A 25,394-nucleotide genomic window follows, 5' to 3' on the forward strand; every position below is an offset into this window, starting at 1 on the left:
CATTTTAAAGTGTCCAAGTTTCGACGAGTGTCAGACGAACGTGCCACCGGAGAAAACCAGACGACACTAAATTAATCGAAGCCGCCTCCGAAGTGCACATTGTCGGCCATAACAGTGAAGCCATTTTACCAAGCGGCGCACTGCGTTACTCTACACCCATGCGCCAGTATTGCCGCCGAACCAGTTCGGAGGGTGTTCCATGAAAATTAGATAGGGATACTCATGCAATCAAACAAAAAATAGCCTTTCATCCATGACTGAGAGGTGACGTCAAGCCATTCTATTAGGCTTGCATCGCGAAACACTGGTTTGAGAGTATATAGAGGATGCTTGGTCACGTGGACAATTAGTTGTCATTCGTCTTGGGCAAAGATGGCTGCGAATGTTCAGTCTTTAGTACAGTATTGGAAAAACTTCGACTTGCCACGGCTTCAGGTATGTAATTTTAGCCATCCTAATAGTCTGTACTTGTAGATGAAGGTATATAGTAGCCGTCTAGTTGCTCGATAGCGATTTTCTTCGTACGGAAGCGAAATGTAGCAATAAACAGTATTGATAGGTTATCAGCTCGTATCGATGCTTTATCTGTTCACTGGGCTCTAGCGTAGGGCGGCTGCGTCTTTGTTGTCCGTTTGATTGCTAGTGACACCATGTGGAAAACTTGGGGCGGAAAGGGTAGTAAAGGCTACTGTGGACACCTGCAGCCAGATTTCTTCACTTGTTTGCTTTTTCATTGCGTTGTCTAGCGACCGTATAAAGTTTTTACACCTAACATGTGCTCCCTAGTTTGAAACTCGCGCAGTGCGAGCTGGCCAACACCCGTCGTAGCTGCGCTGGGGTCTCAGCTGGTGACTTGCCGAAGCTGGCTAGTCGGGGTTGCGGCAGGAGGTTCAGCTCGCGGGCCGTCGGACCACGCAGGACACCTCCCGCTCACTGCCAGATAAGGGGACGGCGTCTCGAACATTTTCAGGTAATCGCGAATTGTTGTTAATGAAAATTTACATATTATTCGTTGTTGTAGTAGTTCTGCTGTGCTGCTCGCTCGTGATTCTGGTTTAAAAATTTCGTGCGAATTCGTTGAATAAACCATCTTTCCTGCGCTGTTGAAATCTTTGGAGACAACATACTATCCCCCGACAAAATAACGGATGGCTGAGGGATCGTGATGGTGATAGGGTTAGAGGGATTAGTAAAGGACGCGCGGAAACTCTGGTAGCACGCGCTATTTCTGCTCCCTAGCGGTACCGCTGCGCTCACTTCTCCACTTCGGCTAATGATGTTGCGTAGGATTCGAAGAACAGTTTGGGGCGTGATCAGGGAGGTCGTCGCTGCACGTGCAAATGCCTCCTTTTTTCCCTTTCTTTTTTTGTGTGTATTCTTCTCTCAGAATGTAGTCACTTTTTGTGATCTAAATACTCAACACGACTCCATTACCACAAGTACGTTTGTTGCGAACATTGTTTTTTTTTTTTTATCCATGAATAAACGAGCGATGTGCTTATAGTTGATCTAGAAACTAAGGGGAGACTGTCTACATGGGGGATGAATAAATTTACGTCAGCATGTAGCTGGTGGGACTTTATTCTCTAATTGGCTTATGTCTATATTGTACGTGATAGCTGTACAATATGTGGGGTTAGTTTTTGAAATGATTTACGGCAGATACTGCGCCTTGCTATGTTTATTACGAGTCAGTGAATCAGCACTTTGAAAGAATATTCAAAAGTTTTGCATGGCTGAGCTTTTTATTTTACTTTCTTTCTGTATTGTCGGCCAAGCACCAATTATGAATTATTTGTGGTCCTTAGTAAATTAAATTTACGGTTCTATTAACTGCAGAAATACACAGAAAAGTTGTTAACGAAGGGCCGTATATTAAGATGTGAAAATAGACCAGCAACTTTTTTCATAGCTTAAGAAATGTTTATTTTTAAGAAAGTATATTTAAAAAAAGAAAACTCGTTGGATAAAGTGCTATAAATCATAGAACGTACCTAGCGTGATCATAATTTGGTTAAAAGTTCTTGCTGATTCACTGCTATTAAATGAATCCACTAGATTATATAGTGTTATATAACAAACGAAGGTCATTAAATTCGACATGAAGATTTTAAATGAAGATATCGATGTAAAGAAAAATTCCTTTTTTGTTTAGAAGTCCTTCCAACTCTGTTGATTTGTAAATACACGAGTTCACATTTGTTTATTTCTGGTAGTATTCCTTAATCTCCAGTAGATGGCGAAACATTCGTGTGTCTCGATACTCAAATACTAATATTAAATAAATTTATTTTAATACATTAATTGCTCTTTTACTTGAACTGAACGTCCGAAATAAATTTTTCAAATTACGTAGCACGGTTTTTTAAGTCCTTCTTTATGAACATTAGTGCCCATGAACTATTTTACAGATTGCAGTGCTTGTTTTATGTGATCCTCAGTTAGTGTTACCGTTTGATTAGCAAATAATTACTTTTCATCATATTGTTCTCCATAAACAGAAAAAGGGCGAATATAAGGTTATGTAAAAATGATTTATCAGCTTCATTCTTTCACGCACAAGCGAAAGTTGTTTGTTAGTATTTTTAATATACAGTAATCATTCGGTTTATTCCCGAAAGCGTGGTCCCAACACATCAATTACATTATGGTATTCGAACTTCGCACAGGCAGTAACACAAGACTGCTAGTTTCGAAAATAACACACATAATTGTTATTAAATACTCGCAGCATTCTTTTCCAGTGAATTAACCGGCTCAACTTGACGATATTATAAATATAGTAAACCTTGTTGCTCAGGCAATGGATGGTTTTCCTTAGATCTTTGGAAGGGTAAGATATTTCGTGTGATTTGGATGATTTAGTTTTATAATGAAACATGAACACAGGCTCTAAATTTTCCAGTTGCTCATTGTCCATATTAAAATTAACTTAAGAATATCTCAAGGTACGTTAAGGAAAGCCTTGAGATAGGATAAAAGTAATGAGTTTTTGATATATTTACATTTTTGTTGCGATTGATGGACTCTTTCGTGATGATAAACTTTGACTAGAATTGTATTTCCTCGAATCATTTCAACTGTAATTATAAGATCGACACAAACGTTTGAAGTCCTTTTGCTATGACTTAAAAACCTGAAATAAGCTTCAGGCACGGTGAAATGGACTCATGAAGCGCATAGAGTATGGAAGGGTTTAGGTGATATATTGGTCAAACGCGATATTACGGTAGTGCACGCATTTGAATTGAACTAATCCCGTTACCGTTAAATACTTTGTTGTTCTTGTATTCTCTCTCTCTAACTTATAAATTCCTCTGACCCTATGTAGCTATCTCCGAACATAAAGAGAAAAGTTTTATTTTTATATGGAATGTATTACAAAATTCTGGACTACTATATCGAATGGTATTGAGTTTCTAAGGAATAGTCAGTTAAGAACTTGACAAAAGGTTACTGCCTTTAGAATATTTTTGTTAGACGCCTACTTTAATTATTGTTTCTCTGTGTAGGGGACTGCTATATTCATTGGCGGCAAATTTTGTATCCCATTCCTTCAATCTATTTTGTCTTGTTCTGAATTCATTTGTCATTGAAGTTTCTTGCAGAAAATGACGATCTTGTATAGAACCCTTTGGTCAGTTATTAACCTCTGCACCCTGTTTTGTTCTTATTCTTTTGTTCGTCAGTTCTGCATAAGACGGAGGTTCGAAATTCTGTATCGTCCAACTTTGAGGACTCAAAATGGATAACTTTTCTTCTCCTTTCCACAGTACCTGTTCCAGCTCCTTGAAGAAAGAAGTCTAGACATATGGCGCCAGCTAAGTGCAAGTGGATATTCGCGTAATTGGCAGACGAATTAAAGTTTCGGGTTTGCACCTTTTCCATCTAACTCAACTAGAGCGTTTCATAGTCTCGGCGAAGTTCAGGTAGTTGCTTCACATCCCTTAAACGGGACTGTTGGTATAACTTATTTTAATTTAACTTAATATTGTTTGTAATGACGATGGCAAAAAAAAAAAAAAAAAGAAAAGAATATATTTTGCATAATATCCCAGAGGTTAGTATTGCTTTATAATTTTTTTTTTTTTTTTTTGGACAAACAGAGCGCTTACTAATCTGTGCAGTATTTATTACGAAAGATTCTGCGATACTGCAGAATATTGTTTTTAAGCTGATTCTTCGCTATCATATGGAATTTTCTACTCATTTGAAGAAAAGAGTGAAAATGGCTGTCATCTTGATTCATGCGCCGCTAGCTGTATTCGCCAGCTAGCAGTTCATCGATATTCAAAGTGAAGCAAACCTGACTAGCCTATAAATGAAATAACAAAACTCTTAGGAAGACTTTCACAAATTTGTTTGTATAACGTTGATAAAAATGTGCACGCCTCCCATTCTTTGATGTCTTAAGTGTGGAATGAGTAATTCTTTCTCCGATTCCTCGAGAAATACCCACTTTTTAAATTTATTTTCTTTACTAGTCATTGTCAAGTCGTGAACATATGTAATCTGCAAGTGAGAAATTAAATAACTTTGCGTGACAAACAGATTTTTTCCCCTATCTCCGTTCTTTAAATCAACTGCGAACTGTGCAGACCAGATTTGCCACTCTGTAGCACAATGGACACTAATTGGAAGGTCTGTGATGGGTTCTGAGTTCCTGCCATCCAATCAAGGCTAATCTCTTCAGAGGTGATACAGTACATGTGCTTTCTATGTATGCCGTATGTTTTGTTGAGGGGTATGATGTCGTGCTCTCTGAACTAATTTGTGTGCCCTGTTCCCAAGAGGATGGTTCTCTCTTTTTTAAGGTGCATGCATGTAGTGAATGCATAGTTTACGTGTAGATCAAAAACATTTAAGGAAACAGTGTCGAGCTGTCCGAAGAACATCCGATTGTAAGGCCAATTAATCCTTTGATGAATTAGTTATCTACAAAAACAGCCTTTTATAGTATGCATATATTACGTCTGAGCTCGTGTCAATTGTTGAAAGTTGCCTTGACCTTTGAAGATTGGGACAGAACTCATGACGGATAGTAAAAGGGTACCTAAAAGTTACTCTAATCCGTTTGGTTGTCGAATAAAAAAAGATACTTAATTTTTCTTACCTTGCTTATGCTCCATATGGGTCCAAATCAGAACAATATGCTTTTCACCTGCTGGCCAAGGCTGCGTTGGCGTTTGGGCAATTTGTGTCCCGGAGTGACTTACGTAGTAACTGGTATGTCTATGCCACCACAAAACGTGCATAGTCCATTATTAACTGTGGCGTTATCATATCGACTGCCATAAATAGTTACAGTGAAGTTGTAATTCTTACCACCGGTTGGCTCTACCGGAGTATAAAATGAGACTTTTTTTTGTTGTTGTTTCAGACCACCTAGAGCTTCTGGGATAGTTTCTTCACATTCTTTTGTCCTGTGCGTGTTCTTTCCAACCCCATGACATATCTTTTATTACCTCTCATCGCCAGAACAACTCCTCTGTGTTTTGTTTTAAGTTTTCCCTCATTTCATGGACTTTTTACCCACCATGTAGGACTTACGTACGGGAATGCATTTCTAAATTTACAGACCTTAAACACCCGTGACCTGGAAAATTTTTTCAAGTAATGAGGCTTGAAACAGTGATTTCAGGTTACTTCTTAATTTAATAAATAATATACAAGTAATGACTAGAGTGTATTGTAGTTTAAAGCAACCGCTTATACGCCTAATTTCAAAAGATAATCTAATTGATGCAACAGGATAACTGACAACTGTCTAAGGCCCGTAAATTGGCAGGATTGGTGACAATCCCCAGCTCAGGTCCTGTTGCATTAATTAGATTATCTTTTGAAATTAGCTGAGCTGTCACCAACCCTGCCAATTTACGGGTTTTAGTTTTCTTATGAGGACTGCATGGTTTTCCCTCTCCCAGAAACTTGTTTTTCATCCCGAAAAAGTTAAATTTACAATGAATACATGCAGTTAAGACACACAATATTTTGATTAGATACCATGCGGCCTTATGCTGATTATGAATAACGGAGCCGAGCAACCCACCTGTGCTTGTTTCTGCTATGTGATTGTCTTCTCTCTTTTCAGGTCATGTCCTACCTATATTTTCAGTGGTGTTTCGATTTTTATTTCTTTATGTTACCTTTCATAACAATTCAAGTTTTCTTTGTTTGGTTACTGGTATTATCTCATCATAAAACTATTCATGAGAATACTACTGTTATGACAACAAGATTGAGACCTCATTCTCTTCCATTGCCAGTGATCTGTCCTTTGCTTATGGGTAAAGTAAATAGCAGTCACTTGATCCATATACACTATACTTTATTCCATATTGAATCCAGGCTCGCCTCATTGTGGGGCATAAACATCTGGAAGCTACTTATATGCTTTTCATTTTATGCAATGAATCTATTACCCTTTTGTTGTCGACTTGGCGCATTATGGGCTTGGGTGCTAATACGCCATAAAACAACAACAACCCCCCTGTTGATATCTCACTTGGGCTAGACGTATTTGTGAGCCTAAATTTTCGATTTCTCGTTAACTAAATAGGCCATCTTTAAATGGCTTATTTAGTTTACAATTCCATGGATCAGCTTGCTGCACGTACAGTCTACTAGAGACAAGTCCTCTAAAACATTCTGTTTTAGATCATCCACTTGCCTATTTTTATTTCCCTTTCCATTCTGTTTTGTATATTAGTTGCCTTATTTTCAGGGTGCCGATAAAATGCGCGATCAAAAATAAGTTTCCAAAGTCTTCTGTAGGTTCAGTTACTTTCACTAGTTCAAATCTTTGAATTCAAAATTTAGATTAAAAATGAAATAAGTTATTTCACCTGTACTTAAATAACAACGTAATGGAAACAGCGATACCAGGAACGCATACCTCCTCAAGAAGAGGATCAAAGGCACAATCCTTTCTCTGAACACTTTCAGTTTTAGCTATGGATAAATATAAGTTATCAGTCGTCCTTTATAAATTCCCCTTTGTTTTCTATCTCAATTCGCATAAGAATAAGCGCGCCATTCCTTTGCCCATGAATTGCAAGGGTGCTTGGAAGAAGCATGTGGCTACTGTGTCCAAATTGATAGATAATTTTGAGCCATCTGTTCTCTGAGAACGGTACACATCTTTTGTCTTTAAATGGCCTATGAAAGCTGTCTGTAGGTTGATTTCCGCAGTTTGGGACTCAAATTTTAGTAAAATTTCTTCACAAACTGCAGCAACGCGCGCATGTTGGAAAGTAAGATTAGTTTCTCACCATTTACGCTATCCAGATAGTACTACAGTCTTTGTTCCTTCCCGAGTGCTGTCTGGCGTATTATTGCACCTCCTTTAGTAGGCTCACATTACTGCGTTTGACGGTCCCTTTTCTCGAGAATTAAACTTGCGAGATGTTTCCCCCCTTTCGTCACTTTTATCTTCGTAACGTCTCGGTTTGTGAAGGCAAAGCTGTGAGCGGGCTTTAAAAGATAACGCTACACCTTACGTAGGGAACAATGGATTATAGTTATCTGGCCTGTCTGTTATGGGCAAGTACTTGCCACTTCACACCCACTGCTTACCTTAGGAAATTGTCAGTTATTACTTTCACCCCGAGAAGGGAATAGTGGGAGGGGGGGAGGTTGATTCAACTGGTGGTTTACAAGAAACATGCAATCATTCTACCAGCAGCTGCTCTCATGCAATTAGGTGTCAAAAGGTAACAGCTTTTTGGACGACAAATTACACGATTGTAATTAGATGCGTGCATCAGAAAATTTGAGAAAGTACAACATCGGAGCGCCTCTAAACTCACTGATGGGCATTGTAGATGACACAAATAGCCATTTGTCTTCGCTTGCCCCTTCCCCCCAAAGAGTGCATCAACCTCCTGAGGGAAAGAACATAAAACTCCTCGTCTCTCTGCACCACCAGTGTCTTTCCGTGAACATCTGAAATGATAAGACTAAAGGGATTTTCCACATTAATTACTGTCTGACGTGTTAACTGTAATAAAGCCTTTTTCGTCCATCTTAGATAACAATTGTCAGCTAGTCCCAGCAAAAAATGGATGTAGATCGATGCAGTGAGATCCAGTCAAGACAATTCAATTGTTAACGGAGTTCTCGCAGGGGATGAATGAGCTTCTGAGCATGCGCGAACACCTGCAGGCCGGGGAATTGTCACTTATATACGGCTTAGCGAATTATAATAATTTTTTGCTCCCTTTCTTATTGAAATCCAGACGTTTATATTGTTTGTCTTCATAATCCCGTGTATTTTGGAGCGAGAGAAAAATGTAGTCTTTCTATTTAGTGATGGCGACTTGAAAGAAACGTGTTTGCGAGGCCCGAAGGCTGATGTACTTTACATTTTTATTGCAGGACATATTATTTTTCTCCTTTTCACTCCCCTCCCAGTGCGTTACATTAAAGGTTTTTGGTTGAAAATCCGCAAAACTCTCCGTCTCATTTCGCTTCTTCCTTGGAGAATCTACGGTGAGCTTACGCTGCTGAAGAAGAGCGCTGTAATTTTCTTAAAGGATGGATTAGCGGGATTTAAGAGGCTTTCACTCTAAGCTCTTCCTTTGTGTGTCCGTTAGGACGAAAGTACAGTGCTAGTCCGTTTTTTTCGACAGGTGGCGCTGTGTTTATAATACGCGGTTTTTGTGCATGTGTAAACAGGTGGAAAGAATTTGCTCCGTTTTTTTGCCCCCTTCTTATTTCTTTAACCAATCGAATGGTATACAAAAAGAAGAGCGAATTCTTCGCATGTTACAAAAGGGGTGGGTGGTTGCAAACAAGAAGGGAGTTCAAAGACTACTTCTGGCAGCCATTTTAATTGTACTTTTCCTCACTGGAAGAAACGGAAAATTATCGAGTCTTTAAGGTTCTTATTTATCTGGCATAAGGTGGCATTTCCACTTTTCCCACCTTTATCTTTATTCTAAGAACGGGACTTTTAAAACTTTTTGGTAGCGGAATATGTTTGCAAATCTAAATCTTCTGCGGAACTCAATATCTAAACAATAATAATTAACAACAAATTAAAAATAGCATTTATCTTTCTGTTATCTGCTTCTCTTATTAAATATCTCACGGAATCCAGTTTAAAAACTTATTCTATTGGCCATATTAACAGCTAAATACACCGATTGTTATGAGATCACAAGAAGTTTAGCATTTTCAAGAGTAACCTTGAGAATACCGGCTGTAAGTGGCTTTATCCACTGATTAGGCTGTTGGTAAAGAATCCAACACAAATAGCGTGTTCTTTCTCCTAACTATTTTGTACTATTTCACAAAAATGTAAACTCTTTTGGTGTTATAAAACTGTGCTTGTCCTAGAATAAAAGCAAAATTTATTCAGTGTTTTTCAGTTACGTCCTTTTTAACAAGTAAATTTTGACCACTTGGAGTTGTGTCTTGACAGCGCAATATCTATTCTAAGTATCGATGACGCACATATAAGCGTAATTGGTTAAAGAGATAGCAGAAAGCCAAGTTTTCAGTTTCAGTCTGGATGGGCAAAATGATCTAGAAATTGGATTTCGCAATCATCATAACTTCTTCAATATCGTCTTTGCTTAACCCACTACCCATCTTCATGTGCACAAACTTTACGACTCGTGCAGTAATGACCTCCACTAGCAGAGACCAAGAACTAAAGCAACTACACGAAGTATTAAGACTGGATTTGGCCTTAAAGACTTTCCAGTAATTGCGATTTATGATTTCCTTTTTCACGCCTGACGTAAAAGTGGCATTTATACTTAGTTCGTGGGGCCAAAATTTATATCTTGCTCTTGGTGTTGAGGAGAGACAGGGAAATCTTATAGGACTTACGTTTTTGGAAAAAAAAAAAAGATATTTTGCCGGCTGCTTGTGCAGAATGGGGTTGTCTTTTTGCCAACATGCAAATAAGCAGAAGAAATATGGTGGAATTTTAAATATTGGTATCATATAAACTTTATCTATTACTGCGTAGTGTGAAAACTTTTTTGTGCTCACTCTATATTAGGGTAGGTTCGAACTCGCGATGTGCAGAGCTTGGTATTTGTATGGTGCTTACTTAACCTTTAAGAATAAAGTTGAAATGTTATTAGTGTAGTGTCACGCAAACTTTTTCACCACCAATCCCTTTTGGCTCCTAGCTTTATATATATATATATATATATATATATATATATATATATATATATATATATATAGAGAGAGAGAGAGAGAGAGAGAGAGAGAGAGAGAGAGCGCCAACAGTTTGTAGTATGTTGCACTCCGCTATTTGAGATTAGTTCTTCTTGCCTGATGCTTAGAATTAGACCAATGTATATAAGTTAGATAAAGTTTGTTCCGTGTATTGTTTTTATTTACATAGCATACGGGATCCATTCTGATTCCAAGCGTGGTGGTTAGAAAATATCTCTATTTTTATGGAAGCGAGGACTATCAGGCCTGTTTAGTGCGCGTAGTTGGATATGAGCCTGTTCATTCTGACCACACATGCTCCTGGAACCTTCCGTAAGATCTTTGATATCGGGTGCGTCTCGGCTTGTGATTAATTAGGTAATGATGAGTTGCTTCCATGGAGATGCTTCTAAGTCGTTGATCCAAACGGACTTTGATATGCTAAATGGCAAACTCACCACCATATTGAGCCAACGAGAAATCCAGAGCTCGAGCCCAAGATATTTCTTCCTGTATGTGTGAGGAGCGGCAGACTAGATTATATCAAGGTGAAGAGTATTTTGTTTTATTGTTCTCAGTGATAACACACTGTGATCAATGAACATAAAATATCTGTACCTACCTTCGAAATTTGCCCTTTCAAAGTATGTAAATTTAAAAAAAATAAAAGCTGTCATCCTAACTGCCGTTGAGCTTTCCGTTCTATACACTATCGCTTATATTTCGGCTTCCAGAAATGATAGAGAAAAAAAAAAAGAAGTGTCTAATAATAGATATCTCAGATTTAGTGGGACCGGTATGTCTCATGCTACACGTAATCGGCAGAGAGTCCTCCTTGTGATCAGCTTATACTTCTTTTTACTTGCCATCTGGCAATCGTAAGAGCAGAAAAGGTCATCGCGCGAAAAGCATTCAGCTTTAAGAAGCTGTTTATTCATTTATCTTTTACTTTGCGTTGGTTAACAAATCTAAATATTTGTCTGTTGGATGCTTACTGTGGTCTAACTTGAATTTGCCTGAATCACGGGAATCTTAAATGAAGTAAGCTCCCGTTTGGCCTAGATTTCCAGTGCTGTACTAAACATACACGAAAGTTTGCATTTGTGTAGGATTTTGCTCCCACCACAACAACGCCCCTTGTACACAAATGGAGTTAGTTTAAACAGAGTTACGATTAAGTGTGTCTCTACTCCCAGACAACTTCTTCAATGCACTCCAGTGGTAGTTAGTACTAGATCTACAAGATTAAGAGGGAGAAAAAAAAAAAAAAGAAAAAACATCAAGGCTCGTGTCATGATGAGATATAATGAAGTTGATCCTGGTATAATGTCTCTATAACGTGGATATTCTCATTGAAGAGATCGTCGCCTTTTTGAAGTTATTCGCCAGTGCAATTTTTTAATTCTCTTGACGGAGAACTTAATAATTCGATGAACTGTCACTGATTTGTACTACACTCGACCATTAAATGTGATGCTATTAGAAAGAGTCTTATTTACTCCAGTGCTGCCTCGTAAATCTTAGAATTTGTGTTTTTCATTCGCAGTGGATAGGAAAGAAACAGGATTTTCTTCATTATTCTTATGCAAAGTTGTCTGCACAGTGGGAGATGACTGAAAAGTGCTGCGCATACAGATGTAACCATAATTTAAAAACCCACCGAATTTACCCCCTTCCTCAAAAGAATCTGTAATAATTTATCATGGAGTTAACGATAGGAGCACTTTCGCGAGGCGATTCTTTAATTCAGGATAAGTTTGTATAAACCCATCTATGTTTACCAAACGGATCAGATGATTGGCAGTAGCTCATTCATCTGTTGATCGCCATATTAAAGCTTAAAATAATCATTTGACTACAGAGCATTGCACAAGACGATGTTAGGAAATGGATAACGCGTGTATTGATCTTTTCTACAACTTTTCCTCTGTAGTCAGTCCCTAAAGTGATCTTTCCTTTGCATCCACGTACAGTGTGTGATCATCCGAGGGGAAATCCTCCCGTACTGCAATTGAATCACCCAAAGAAAAGACCATTTGGAGGTTACATTGAATCCTTTATATTATTGCAGATCACAGATAACGAATAATTGTCTCGCGATTTAAATAGCGATAACAATGGAGAGACAATTGCCCACTTCCAGGCACTCTGGATCATTTAAACCGTTTCTTTCGGTAAATTTGATTCCTTGTATTCGAATTGGAAATGTTATTTTAAAGATTTCATTTGCTTTTGTAATTCTCTACTCAATTATCCACCGGAGTGTCGTTTGAATTTGTAATTCTGTTACGTTTGAATTTGTAATCCTGTTAAGACATTCTCGTGGAACTGAAGGTAGGGTAGCAGTTGGATGTATCCATTTATTTACAAGGCATTTATCTTATATAATGTCTTTAATCTTATAATTGTTGTGAACGCCTTCAAATTTCCCATCTCTGTTTTTCTCCAGTCTTGAGGAGAATGTTTTATTTAATATCTTCCATTTTTTTCTCTACCTTCAGTAAATCATGTGTGAAATTAGTCAGGTCTAATGTCGCCGTTTCCCCCTGAACTGTGAAGTTTTTCTTCTCCAACCCACCAACACCTGCTGGAAACGCATAAAGAATTCAACAGCAGTGCACAGCCTTGTCTGATTTAAGAAAGCAGTTATAGGATGCGTCTAACGAGTTTCTTTCTTTTTTTTTCTTTTTGTTTTCATGTGACTTTGTGATTGGGTCATTTGAAATTTAGTCACGTGGTGTCGTTTCCTTATGCCTTTTGCTTTAATCGTTTTGCTTCCTAATGAACCAGACAATAGTCATTCACACTATGGACTTTACCGGTGTCCTTTTCTACCTTTAGATTACTGGGTAATCTAAAGGGGTTGCCACCCTTTTTCTATGTTCTGTTTGAAGTACTCTGTCATTCAGCCGAGTCTCTGCCGGTACGGGGAGATCCTCAGGTATCACAATGGATTAGAGGTATCTTGCATCTTCGCTGCTTCTTTTGTCGGTCTTATGTTTGAAATATTTCTAAGTTATTCATCCTTTATCCTTTGCCATTCACACCTTCCCCCCTCTTCAAACTACGGGTATTCCGCAAACAACCCAATCATTCGCTTTATCGTATCCCCCCTTCACTATTCCCCCCAACACACCTCTCCTTTTCTTTCTTGATTTTTTTTTTCTTTTCTTCGGTGCCACTATTTTTTCTCTACATCACCAATGCACGTGTGCATTGGCATCCAAATGCTCCTTCCCGCGTGCATGCGTGTCAAGACGCCGTTCACCGCCGAAGCCCATTTCCGATTTGCATGGAGGAAATATGGCAGGAGAAGATAGGCCTACCTCGTGCGGCCTTACGGCAGTGTTGGAGCGGACATATTGATTGGCGAAGCATTGCCTTTGTGTTTCTTTGAGCATGGTATGCATATTAAAAAGTATCGATTTTTCCCATGTTAGTAATTTCAGTGTATTTGCAGAGCACGCCGGCACCGAGTTTTACCCAACAACACGGCCAATCGGCGAAGGTCGAACTCTGGGTGTCGGTTAGAAACGCTGACATAAGCAGGCAGTTCGCCAGATTTCCATTTTTTTTTTTCTTGTTTGTTTGTTTGTGTAAATGTGTACGCTGGTTGTAATACGCATCGACAGATCGCATCAACCCCACCCCACCCCCTTTCGAGAGCGATTTCCATCGTAGCGTGCAAGACAGATGTCCTCTTATGGGTTAGATACGTTTGTGGTGTCTTACAAATACTTCCTTTTCTTACGAGGAGCTTAATTTTGGTTTCTTAATGGCAAGGCTTTGTGTTTTGGCTGCCCAAGTCAATTGCAAGGTTGTATAATCGCATTTGGCACAATAGATGTAGGAAGCCTTAGCAAGAGTTGCATTTCGACAGGCTTGCCCACTTTCTTGTGTGTGTAAAAACGTAACCTCAATTGACAAGTGCATTTATTGATTTGCACTTTGAATAGTTCCACTGCGTTTCAAAGCACGTTCGCCTTTTTGCCTTACATCCTTCCTGTATTTTAGATATATATTTACTGAAGTCATTGGCTAATTAGCTATTATATGAGAGTGAGGAAGGGGTTGACTTATTTTCAATTCTTTCTGAACGACTTTATGTCATCAACTTGATAGAAAGCTATCGTTAATTTGGAGATTTTGAAGAGCATTTCTAAAACAGAGAAATTCACGGCATTGATAGTCAAAATTCCGTTGAAGCAAAACTAGAAAATTCTATAATCAGCAAGTTTGGCCTATTGGTGACGTACATTTAATTCGGCTAAAGTCTAGGCTCTAATTGTAATGCCTTAAAACCATTCTTGCTGAATTCATCCATTAATTCTAAGATGCTGAACGTACAAATAAATGCTTCTGCGGATTCGAATAGAAGGAACGGAATTAAGATGAATTCCCCTCCCCCCCCTTATTCTTGGATTTCTCCGTTGTATCAACAGTTATCCTCGACCAATTTTTTTGAAGTATTAAATATTTAGCACAGAAAGGACCATTAGCAAGTCCAGCTATCTGTATATCCATCAGCTTTTACACCGAAATAACTGAAACACTGAAAAAGATCAAGCTAATTAATAGTAAATCTGATTTCATGGATTGACAATAACTTGGTGCAAATGTGCATATATATCCTAAAGATGGGCTATATCCTTAATTACCGAAATCACTCCGCCGAGATGGTCCTTGTGACTTAAGTCCGATTCCTTCTTTACATCCAATAATTATCATCAGCTTAGTGGAAAAGGAGAAATCTCATTGAAACCTGACAATTTCATCATGATACAATTTTGTTTAATGCAGAAAACTCAATTCTGCCATCTTCCATTTAACAGTATCACTAGGTTCCTGGGTTCTTTTTTCTTTTTTTTTAATCAGTTTTTGTTTGGTCTCTTCCGGAAGAAATTTTTTTTAGTGATATTTCGAGATGTAAATATGCTGTAGACGGATGTAAGAAATAACTTTTAATACTATAAAAAAAAGGAGGGAAAACCATTGCATTTAAGTTGTCGACATAGAAACTATAGACATGTTTAAACATTTATACCCAGTTTTGCGCGTAAATGAACCATTATAGCCATTGCCAGCAATATGAATACGCTGGTGAGCATATGTTTTCCATATAAAACCCCGCCTTAGCACAAATTTGAGCCTGCTCGAGTATACATGTATTTGCGGTCTAAATTGGACTATTTCCCAAGTGTGCAGTACGGTATAAAGTCGACAAAATGCTACTACCATATTGGAGAGATTACAAAATAGGGGCGTTGCAACACACACTATGCAATTTTCTAGAAATACATACGCTGTTAGGATCCGGAGTAAAATGTGTTTTCTTTACAATCCATAAAACTATAAATGAAATACTCCACTGCTCTCACAAGTAAAAAGTTCGCTGCCATCTTCCACTCTGTGGGTTCTAAGAAAAGTATGCATTAAGTCTTGAGATGCAGAGGCTGTTTTAATATGTATGTCGGAAGAAAGCAACATATCTGATGCCTCTTTAGACCTGTTTATTTGCCTAAACTACCTACGGATGCTGTGAATAGGTTTGTGTTCCCGTATGAACAATATTTCAGAGTGCGAATACTGCTCTGTTACTCCATCTCCTTGACATTTTATATAAATACTGTACATCTGTGGGACTTGTTTCTTGATAGACCATTGTAGGCAGTGCAAGAGGTATTTGGCTAACTAATTACATCTCCATATAGTATACGGAGATTAGTGGCGCCTTGGTGTGTTACGATCTTTATAGAATGATATTAGGATGCTTTGTTTAGTTGGACGGTGGTTCTAATAACATCGTGAATTCTGTATGGGATGGTCATTGGTCATTACCGGCTTTGTACTCAGTGTTATTGAGGTTCATCCAGGCAGTCATCACAAAAGCCATTTGTAGACAGAAGCTTGGAAGAAGTGGAAATAATTCTTTAAAGCTTCTTCGGGTTCTTAAGAGCAACGAAGGGATTTCTTCAGATTGAGGTTACGCAGCAGTTTAATTTTAATAAAGCACAATACGGTGGCGCATCCAGTTGTCTGACTAATAGGCAGCATCTTCCATTTATCTTGAGAACACGAAATATGTGATGTTCCCCTACACCAGGTGGAAAGATCCGAGTTCTTGTCCTGTCGATGACGTGAGAAATTTTTATGTGCCTTTTTTGCAACGTAGCTGATTTAGTCGATCTCAGACGAGAGTAGCATGATTTTTTTTCTCCCGGAAACCCGTTTTTTTTTTTTTTTTTTTTTTTCCCAGTAAACAGAAAATTGACCACAGAACACATAGTTTACAGGGAGTATATACGGAGAAATATGGCCTTAGTCGCTGATGTTCCTAAAAAAAGAAAAAAAAAAGTGATTAATTTTCTATTCCTATTGATTATTGAATGTGGCAAATTAGTTTTTATGGATTCTACGGTATCAACGGAAGTGAGTGGAACTTTATCTTCATATTGATGGATAGTTGTTTCAACCTGGTGACAATTATAGAGGCCAGGCTGAAACAGTTTCCTTTTATCACAACCTTTAAAAATAAAGTAACAGTTCAAAAAAGGTTCCCCCCCCCCTTTATCTTTATTGTTGATGATTCTTGAGGTTTCTGAATCTTTATTGTTGCAATAAAAGTATTCTATTTTTATAAGCACACATTTGCTTTTAGAGATGTCTCTACAACTATCTGTTATCTCAGAGCCATCCTTGTGCATGGGCCTGTCCGCTATCTACCCAATCCCCCAAAAGTAGACATTGTAGTTGACAGTTGAGCGGGCTAGCTAGCCTAGTGATTGTCTGAAGAGTAGGAGTTTTGAGGAGGCGGTAAATATGCGTTTCATTTTAATGTTTTCGAAGATTATATTAGGACATGGCGCATCATGGCCGAAGTTGCCCATAAGCCATTAAAGATCAAATCAAAGATCATAATAAGAAATGACTGCTTAGAACTCCCTCCCTTCCTGTTGCTCCCACTGAATGAAATCGTTCTGACTGTATGTACACTGTATATACATTAATTTTAATGTCTATTAGAAATAATAATAATAATTTATGGGAAATTTTTAAAAAAATACATCAATGTTAACAGAGCAGAGATCCCTTTGTAAATATTTACACATGAAGTGCAAATATTAATTACAAAAACGAGGACCTTCCCCTTAAAGATTCCTTGTGCGGAGGCTCTGATGGAATAAAAATGGCCCTTATGCATTTCATTTCGGTACTAGCAGATGTATTGAGTGAATGATCCCACTAGTACTGGACAGAAAAACGATTCTGAGAAATCGTTTTTGTGTTCGGTAAAAGATGAGCTTTCTTTCAAATAGTTTCGCCATAACTGGTTCGTCAATTTGAAATGAATTTTAACTTCAATGTTTAAATTGTCCGATGTGTCTATCATACCTTGTTTGGCGCTTAACTCAGACAAGCAAGCTTCGAGAAACAAATAAACGCATGTGTTTAAAATTTAAATCAGATGTTTCCAAGAGACAGCATCAGCTGGAGGGACCTTTCTAAAGGTGATTTTGAAGAATTATGTGTTTTACTTTCTGTAGTCAAATCATTGTTTAGGCTCGGAAAGTTAATTATTCAAGTTAAAGACTTTTAGCTCATCCCATAAAGATATTGCACTGCCCAGTTCTTATTCTTGATCAGAAGCCGTCCAGAATGGCTCTCGCTGGGAGCACACTAGTTATGATTGTTGTCCTTCCAAACTGTGTGGAAAAGCTTGGTTTCAAATCACAAGGTTTTCCTCTCACAGAGACGCGGGTTTTTCATCCAGAAAAGCAGGAAAATTGACTACAGAATACACGGAATTTACAGACACAATATGGTGCCTCATAACCTTAGCTGCTTTGGCGCAAAAACAACACAGTGTGTGTGTGAAAATTTATTAGTTTAAGCTTTTTTTTTTTCTTCAAGCGAAATACCAAACTATCCTAGCCTACCGATTGATTAATTGAGTTGGTTTAGCACTAATCTTTGTACGCATGAAGTGGCTGTTCACCGTACATTACTTACTGAACGCTTGTGGGTGGTTTGTTTATCCTTTCTGCATTCCTCTTCGACTTTCTTTTTTCTTCTTTTTTTTTTTAATGGAGCTTTCCTGCACGGCTGCTGAGTATTGGACCGAAGCTCCACCGAAACAGCTCAAGGTCTGCATGGGAGTGCTAACACGGTGTCTGGTCACGAAAGGGACGGACGATTTCGAGGCATCAGGGGGCTGTTTGTGCCATGTTATTTGTAAGTCTACTGCGGTGATATTTGCTAAATATTCCCATGAGCTGCTGAGCCCTTATCGTCGGCCACGGTTCGAAATTTTCAGAGGGAGGCAGCCAGGAAAGCGAAACTATTCATTATGTCACCGGGAGAAAGTAAGGCGGGTTCGTGCCGTACCTTGATGCATCTCTGTTTATCCAGCATCGTGTACACAAACGTGAGCAGCGGTCACGGTTCGTTTGTCACGTGGCAACTCGTGTTATCGGGCACCGAGTAACGCGTTCGCTACAAGTGCTTCGTTGTCTCAGCTCGTCTGTTCAGCGTTACTTCGCTTAGGCTTAGCTAGCGTCGTGTGCGCATGCCCGCATGAGTTGGCTGATCTCGTGACTCCTTTATAATTCGGACTTCTTCATGGAGTGGGTGTGCATTTGATGGAGCGCGCCGAAGCTTGCGAAAGTTCACCTGTGCAGTCTCCTGTAGCCGTCTTTGTTCACCGAGATTTCCGTGTGTGTGTTCAGATTTGATTATCTGACCGTTTCTGCATTGCCGGTGTCATACGAATATCTGCACTCCCTTTCGCTTCCTATTTTGCGTGTATCATTTGTTTTATCTGTTTCAGAATATGTTCATTGTATACACCACTACCGACTGATTCTCCCGTCATACCGTCTTCTCTGAAGGTCAGACGATTTCATCTGATCCTTGGAGATCAGATGAAATCACATTTTAAGATCTGAAATTACCTTTGAGATATGCTATCCAACCCATCTTTTTTTCCATCTTCTGTTTTAGGCATCATCCCCTTCAGTCAGGCGTCTCTGCGTCTGAATATATTTATTGAGTAAACCATCCATTGACTGATTTACCATCAAGAGTTTTCCCTTTCTGAATCCTTCATCCTTGTTGAATAAATATTCCATAATTTCTCTTCATCTTTTTGACTTCGTTTTCATTTGGTTGTTCAGACCGCATTGGCGGTCTAATTGTGTACACATCACATTTTATTTCCAATAATACCAACCGACTTTGATTCTGTTGGTCTTAAAACCTCGGCGCCTCCGTAGCCAGGTGGGCAGGAGCAGCAGTGCGTAGCACACGCTTCTTGATTAGACCGGGGTTCGAGCCCGTGATCACCAAATACGGAGGATGCGGAAAGGTCAGGGAATGACCACCGCATATCCCCGGAGCAATATGGCCTTAGTTGCTAATGCTCCAAATAAACAAACAAACATCTTAAAACCTCCGTGTCTCCTCCTAAATATCCAAACTTCTTTGCAATCTCTGACTTCCATATCAGTCCTTCAAACTGTCGTTAGTTACACTTGAACCATATTCCTTCCTTCGCGGTTAAATCTGTGCCTCTTTTTAACATATCTGAAATCACTTGAGGTTCTTTTCAACATATCTGAAATCACTTGATCGTTCCATCATATCGACTGGTAGTTCGTTCATAACTCGTACATAAGACAGATCAAAGCATTTTAAAGTTGCCTTTGCAGTAATATAAATTCAACCAGAAAGGTATCTTTTATGGAATCCTACAGCTGTAGTAAATGGGGAATAAAAAGAAAAAGATAGACGCTAATCAACGTAAACCTCAGATTTATTTTATTATAACTATGCATGTTATGAAAGATGCCAATATTTTCTTTGTACTGAGCAGGGACTACCATGAACTCAATTCTTTTCCAACGTGAATTTAATATCGTACACAAAAAGTAACTATTGTCTCTGATCGAAACCTTGTTGGACAACAAAAAATGAAGTCGTGTGCACTCTTTCTTTTTTGTCTTTTAGTGGATTCATTGGTATACCATTTGGTCTTACACGTAGATTCAATTAAGAAGTTAATGGGATTCGGTGATCAATATAACTTCTCGAAGAAAAAAAATATATGAATGTAAAATGTTTAAAAATAGATAAAATTTGTTATTATCAGGGGTATGAGATGAACGTATCTATGGAAAAATGTATTTCTAAGATTCTGAAAATATTCATTGGGTAAGCAATATGTGGATGATAGTCACCACGCCTTTCCTTTTATGTTATTTCAGATATTTTTAGCTAAATACTAGATGGCGATTTGTGTAAAAAAAAAAAAAAAAAAAAAAAAAAAGAATAGGGAGCACCTGGACCGAGATTTAAGCAGTGTAATATTCCAGTTTGTGGTAGATTTCCAATCACCGAGAGGGAAACGTTTTCCATGGGTTGGGACGGGCGGGAAAAAAAGAAAAAATATTTTTTTCTTCCAGCAGTAATTTTAGTCCTCTGAAATTCTTATTTTTTGGTGTCGAGAGTACAGATGCAATTAGAAATCGCGAACAAATCGTATATTTTCACCACGCTCAGTTTTCTTGACGGGGGTTTCACCGTCTGCTTTCAGTTTTGCCTACACGTCAGTCATTTCCACCTGCCACACACGCGCAAAACCCCGTCATCGTAGCTCAAGACAGACACAAGATAGCATGTCGGTTCTGTGATTACCCCCCCCCCCCTTTTCAACCGGCAAAGGCTTGTCGTCGGTAATTTATTCAAATGACTTCGTTCCCCCATTTCTTTTGTCGCCCCCACTTCCTCCTAGGCTCACCCTTCTTTCCAAGCAGAAGGTATTGATCTAAATGTGAAACTGTCATTGAACGACGCCGCACTACGTTTGGGGGGGGGAGATGGGGGGTATAAATAGTACGGGAGGAAAGGATTTCGAAGATTGGTGTTTTTGTGTCGAAGCGTTGTTCGCCAGAGACAACAAACTGTAATGTATGGCGGCTTTGATTTGTGACCGTTCGAATAACGGCTTCTGAAATCACCTTTCTCCCCCCCTTTTTTTGTCGCTCTGAAGTGGGATGTGCCGAGTTCCTGTTGATACCAAACCGGAATTGCTTTTTTTATATATATAAATTCTCATCAAAGGAAGCAGAGGATTTCGTTGATGTATTTGGAGACAATTTTTTTCTTCTTTTCCAAACGCTCTTCTATTCTGTTTACTACTGAAAACTATTCAATGGAGAGTGTCAGTATGAAATTCATCTCCAAGTGTGCAATTTTTCATAGATGGCGTTGCTGACTAACTTCAGTTGAAATTCTTCGTAGATGCCTTCGCTAACTAAAATAAGTTGAAATTTGTTAACGCATTACCTTCGTTCCATAGCATCTCCTAGAAGCACGCGTGTATTGGGTATTGTTTTAACCAGTAATTCGCTTGCGTGTCTCCTCTTTAAACCACGTTACCTGCACAAATTTGTCATTTCGTTGACTTTGAGCTCCGTTCAGGGGAAACCGATTTCCACATTGCCCCGACTAAAGTAAATTGTTAGACGAAACCGTGTGCGGTATTCGTGCTACTTGCTGTTTATATATGCCAGCCATAAAGCGACTTTAATCAGTAGCTTGTAATGTATTAGACAGAGCAGCCAAGTGCTCTGGGAACTTGTCACTGTGGCAACCAGAAATAGAGGTCGCTACACGCAATCAGCGTCATGGCTGCATACTAAACAAAGGCATCTGCACCCCGATAGTATTGTCATTTGTGTAATTTTGGTGACGATTTCGAATACGTTCATTTCTTTGTTGGACAGATCAGGGATGATGTCTGTTTGTGGGAGGGACAGAAAGAGGAGTTTGAATACACGTATGTGCATATCGACAGGAACTGACTCCCCAGTCACGCATCTCTGATATAGCGGAGGCACATCATTCTGCCTAAATAGTAAAATATTTCTAATAAACAAAGTCCATTGACGTGTGAGTTACCATAGTAACGATGTGTCACACGTGGATGCGGTAGAAAAACGGTCCAGTTGAAACATCAGGCGTTATTGATACTTAAAGGTGTGTCATTACTGAACTTGGATCGGTCTGGTTGGTCATAGTTGCAAGATCTCGGAAGCAATTACAGAGTCCTTCAAAGGCTATTTAAAATTATTATATACTTCCGGTAGTAAAGTCTCTTCCTCCTTGTATTCATATTACGATGCTACGATGTATCAAGCGAGGCCAGTTCATTGAGCCTCTGTCAGAAATGTATCATCTTGGTGACGTGTTTAACCATTGTGAATATCATCCTGTAATCTGTAAGCCTCTATTCAAATTCCCTTTGATCATCGTTAAGCCCCGGGGGGAGGAAGGAGGGGGGTTGATTTGGTTTCTTCAGGTTGTAAAGCTTGTGCATTAGTCTAAAGATAGCATTTGGAACAGTTTAAAATGGGAACCCGGGAAAAGGCAGAAAACTGCAACGAATAAATCACCTTGGTGTCATCTAGCGGAGTGCCCCATACACACATTTTTGGGGAGTACTCGCTGAAAACTTGGCAAACTTTCAGAGGCGAACGGAAACCGACGCTTGTCATTTATATGTGTCAACAGAACATCTTGTGTTGGATGTCTTTTAGAAGTTCGGCGTGTGGGTGAGAGATTGACTCGTGCTTTATTTTAGTTATACCCTTTTGCAATTAAATCTGCGGATGGAAAGTATAGAAAAGTTTGACATTCTCCGTTTCTGGGTAAAGATCAGTCAAGCCCAACCACTCAGGTTTGTATCATTTAAGGTCGTTTTGTTATGAATTTGAAGGGGTTACTTAGGAAGAGGGGGGGGCTTTCCCTGAAAGAAATCGTTCGTTTCTTTATAAGTATTTAGTTTCAAATCAGACAAATACCGACTTTTTATTTATTTATTTATTTTTTTAAATAAGAACCTCTGGCAGTGATTTTTGTATGTGCGTAAAGATACAAATCATCTATAAACCCCGGATAACCAAGATTGTTTTCGTAGTGGCATTGATCTCTCTTATTTCGTCGAATCGAGTTGCAGGATTAATCATACACTGAATGGCCAGTTTATTAGGTACATCAACCCAATAGCAAGTAGCGCGTCCTCAAGCATGGACCTCCATGAAGTACCGAAAGCGTTCAAGGGATGCTAGCCCATGTAGTAGTAGTAGTAGTAGTAGTGGCACTTGATGCAAGAAAGCAAGTGCAGGAGCTTATGCAGCATCAGCCAAAAAAAAAAAAAAAAATCACACCATACCCTCCAATTGCCTGTCCAGTTCCTCCTTAAATTTATTTAACCTATCAACTTCCACAACGACAGATGGAAGTTGTGGAAGTTGATAGGTTAAATTGTGTAAATTGGATCACATCTCAGTTGCTTCACGGATCCTTGCCGCGAAGAGAGCGTTCCATCTTATCCTGCAAATACTCAGTGGCATTTAGATCCGGTTACTGAGCATATCAGTAAAGTATAGTAAAGTCACCCATGTGCTCCTGGAACCATTCTCGAACGATCCGTGACTTTTGACATAGCTCATTATCCCGTTGAAAGTAACCGTTACAGGATGGATAAACTGGGAGGATGAAGAGATGCACTTGGTTGGCAATGGTGTTCAACTGGGATTCATCGGACCAGCTCTCCACTCCTTGTTCGTTCCAGTGTACTCATATATATCCCGATGTAGTTCTCTGTCATATGATAAATTATGTACATCTGACTATCATACCAGGCTCAAAGTTACCTAGGCGTCTGACGCAATCACGTGACATATCTCTAACTGAGCGATTGATTCCTTAGGTGATAGGGGTGTACCTAATAAATTGATCACTTATTGCATTATTAAACCCGTTCTATTGTTCACTTTATTTTGCTGGTATGCGCACATCTTTTTTTTTTTTTTTTTTTTTTAAAGCTGAAGGGTCCTAAAACCATTTCATTGTTAATCGAACTCTAATTTTACGCTTTTTATGAAAAGTTGTGTGTATAGTGTACTATGTTTAGTACACTATACACACAACTTTTCAAACATGTGAAAATAGTGTAACCACTATTTTCACATGTTTGAAAATAAGGTAGCAATTATTACTTAACTAGTTACATTATTAATATGTTTAGCACGTTTATTATGGAATAAATATAAAGAAAAAATGTCCTTCAGGACTTTTATAAACTGCGTGCGCCCAGAATTTCTCAAAATCATCGTCCGTTCCTTGCTATTACCGGAGATCCAAAACTTTGCTGAATCTGTAGTATGATAGTAATGACGTTGAACTAGAGGTTGGGAAGCTGAAAGGAACCTGTTGACAATGGTTAGAATTTCTGTAGGTTGTCATTTTTGAAAAATACACATGGAAGAAGAGATGATCGGTCGTAGCATCGGGATTGACTTGTAACATTACTCCATTGCAGAATGTTCAATGATTTTCATTTTAGCACCTGGCAATAGATGTTCGAATAGTTTTGATTGCTTGTGCAGTGTAGGTTTGTCAGACAAGAGAATTGTATCATCATATATATTGGAAAGAATAGAATGAATCATTGGTTGAGGAATTAGAAGATAAAGAGCCTTTTACCATCACAAGTAATAGAAAAGTGCCCTTTTTTTAAAACTTGATAAAATTGTTTTAAGATGTCAAAATCGATTGCTTGTGTTTTTCGAGACTTGACCGCTGTCGATAGATGATTGATGTTTGCAAAGAGTTGTTATGCATTGCATTTCTTAAAAAAAGTATCAGTTTGATTTGGCATGTTGACGATCATGAACAGAAGCAGAGCACTTCCAACGAGGCTGTTGGTAAAAGATCTTAAAATCCATTTATATCATCAGTCATCTGATAGTCCAAATTCTCGTCATAAATTAGCAGAAAGGCAGGCACTTTTGAGTATCCCTATCTCTTCAGCATCCCCTCCTCAAGAGATAGGGACACCCATTTACTTTGACAGACATTCGCTCCATTCGGGTACCAGGTCTATCCATTGGCGTAGCTGTCCAGTGAGGATTAATATATCAACCGATTTCTTGACGTTCCGTTGTAATTTGTTAGCTTTGGCATGTTTCGTTACCAAGTGACTGCTACGGAGGGTTGCTACTAAAATTAGCCAACGGATACCTGGCAGATGCCTCTGTCAGCATGGCGTCATATACCTGACAGTTTGTATGAATTGTTTCTACATTTGGTTCGGGAAAATAGCATTCCCTCGCGCGTTTATTGCCGTCGTAATGACGCCGGGGGCGTGCTGTGAT

The 25,394-nt window shown here is 38.8% G+C and overlaps 1 protein-coding gene and 1 long non-coding RNA gene across 3 annotated transcripts in view; one reads left to right on the forward strand and one right to left on the reverse strand.

The window, feature by feature from the left end:
* The window catches only part of LOC150089038 (uncharacterized), a 94,126-nt gene extending 93,884 nt beyond the window's left edge, over positions 1 to 242 (reverse strand). The window contains exon 1 of the long non-coding RNA XR_016546747.1: positions 1 to 242. This is a non-coding gene — a long non-coding RNA (uncharacterized LOC150089038).
* A 109-nt stretch (positions 243 to 351) lies between these two features.
* The window catches only part of LOC150089039 (homeobox protein cut-like 1), a 537,440-nt gene continuing 512,397 nt past the window's right edge, over positions 352 to 25,394 (forward strand). For both annotated transcript variants that reach the window (XM_090369790.1, XM_090369791.1), the window contains exon 1: positions 352 to 435. In XM_090369790.1, the coding sequence (XP_090225916.1) occupies positions 373 to 435 (63 nt within the window). In that variant the 5' untranslated portion in view covers positions 352 to 372. The remainder of the gene's footprint in view (positions 436 to 25,394) is intronic.

This window comes from Mastigoproctus giganteus, chromosome 3, assembly GCF_048544385.1.
Source record: "Mastigoproctus giganteus isolate SK-2022 chromosome 3, ASM4854438v1, whole genome shotgun sequence".
NCBI lineage: Eukaryota > Metazoa > Arthropoda > Arachnida > Uropygi > Thelyphonidae > Mastigoproctus > Mastigoproctus giganteus.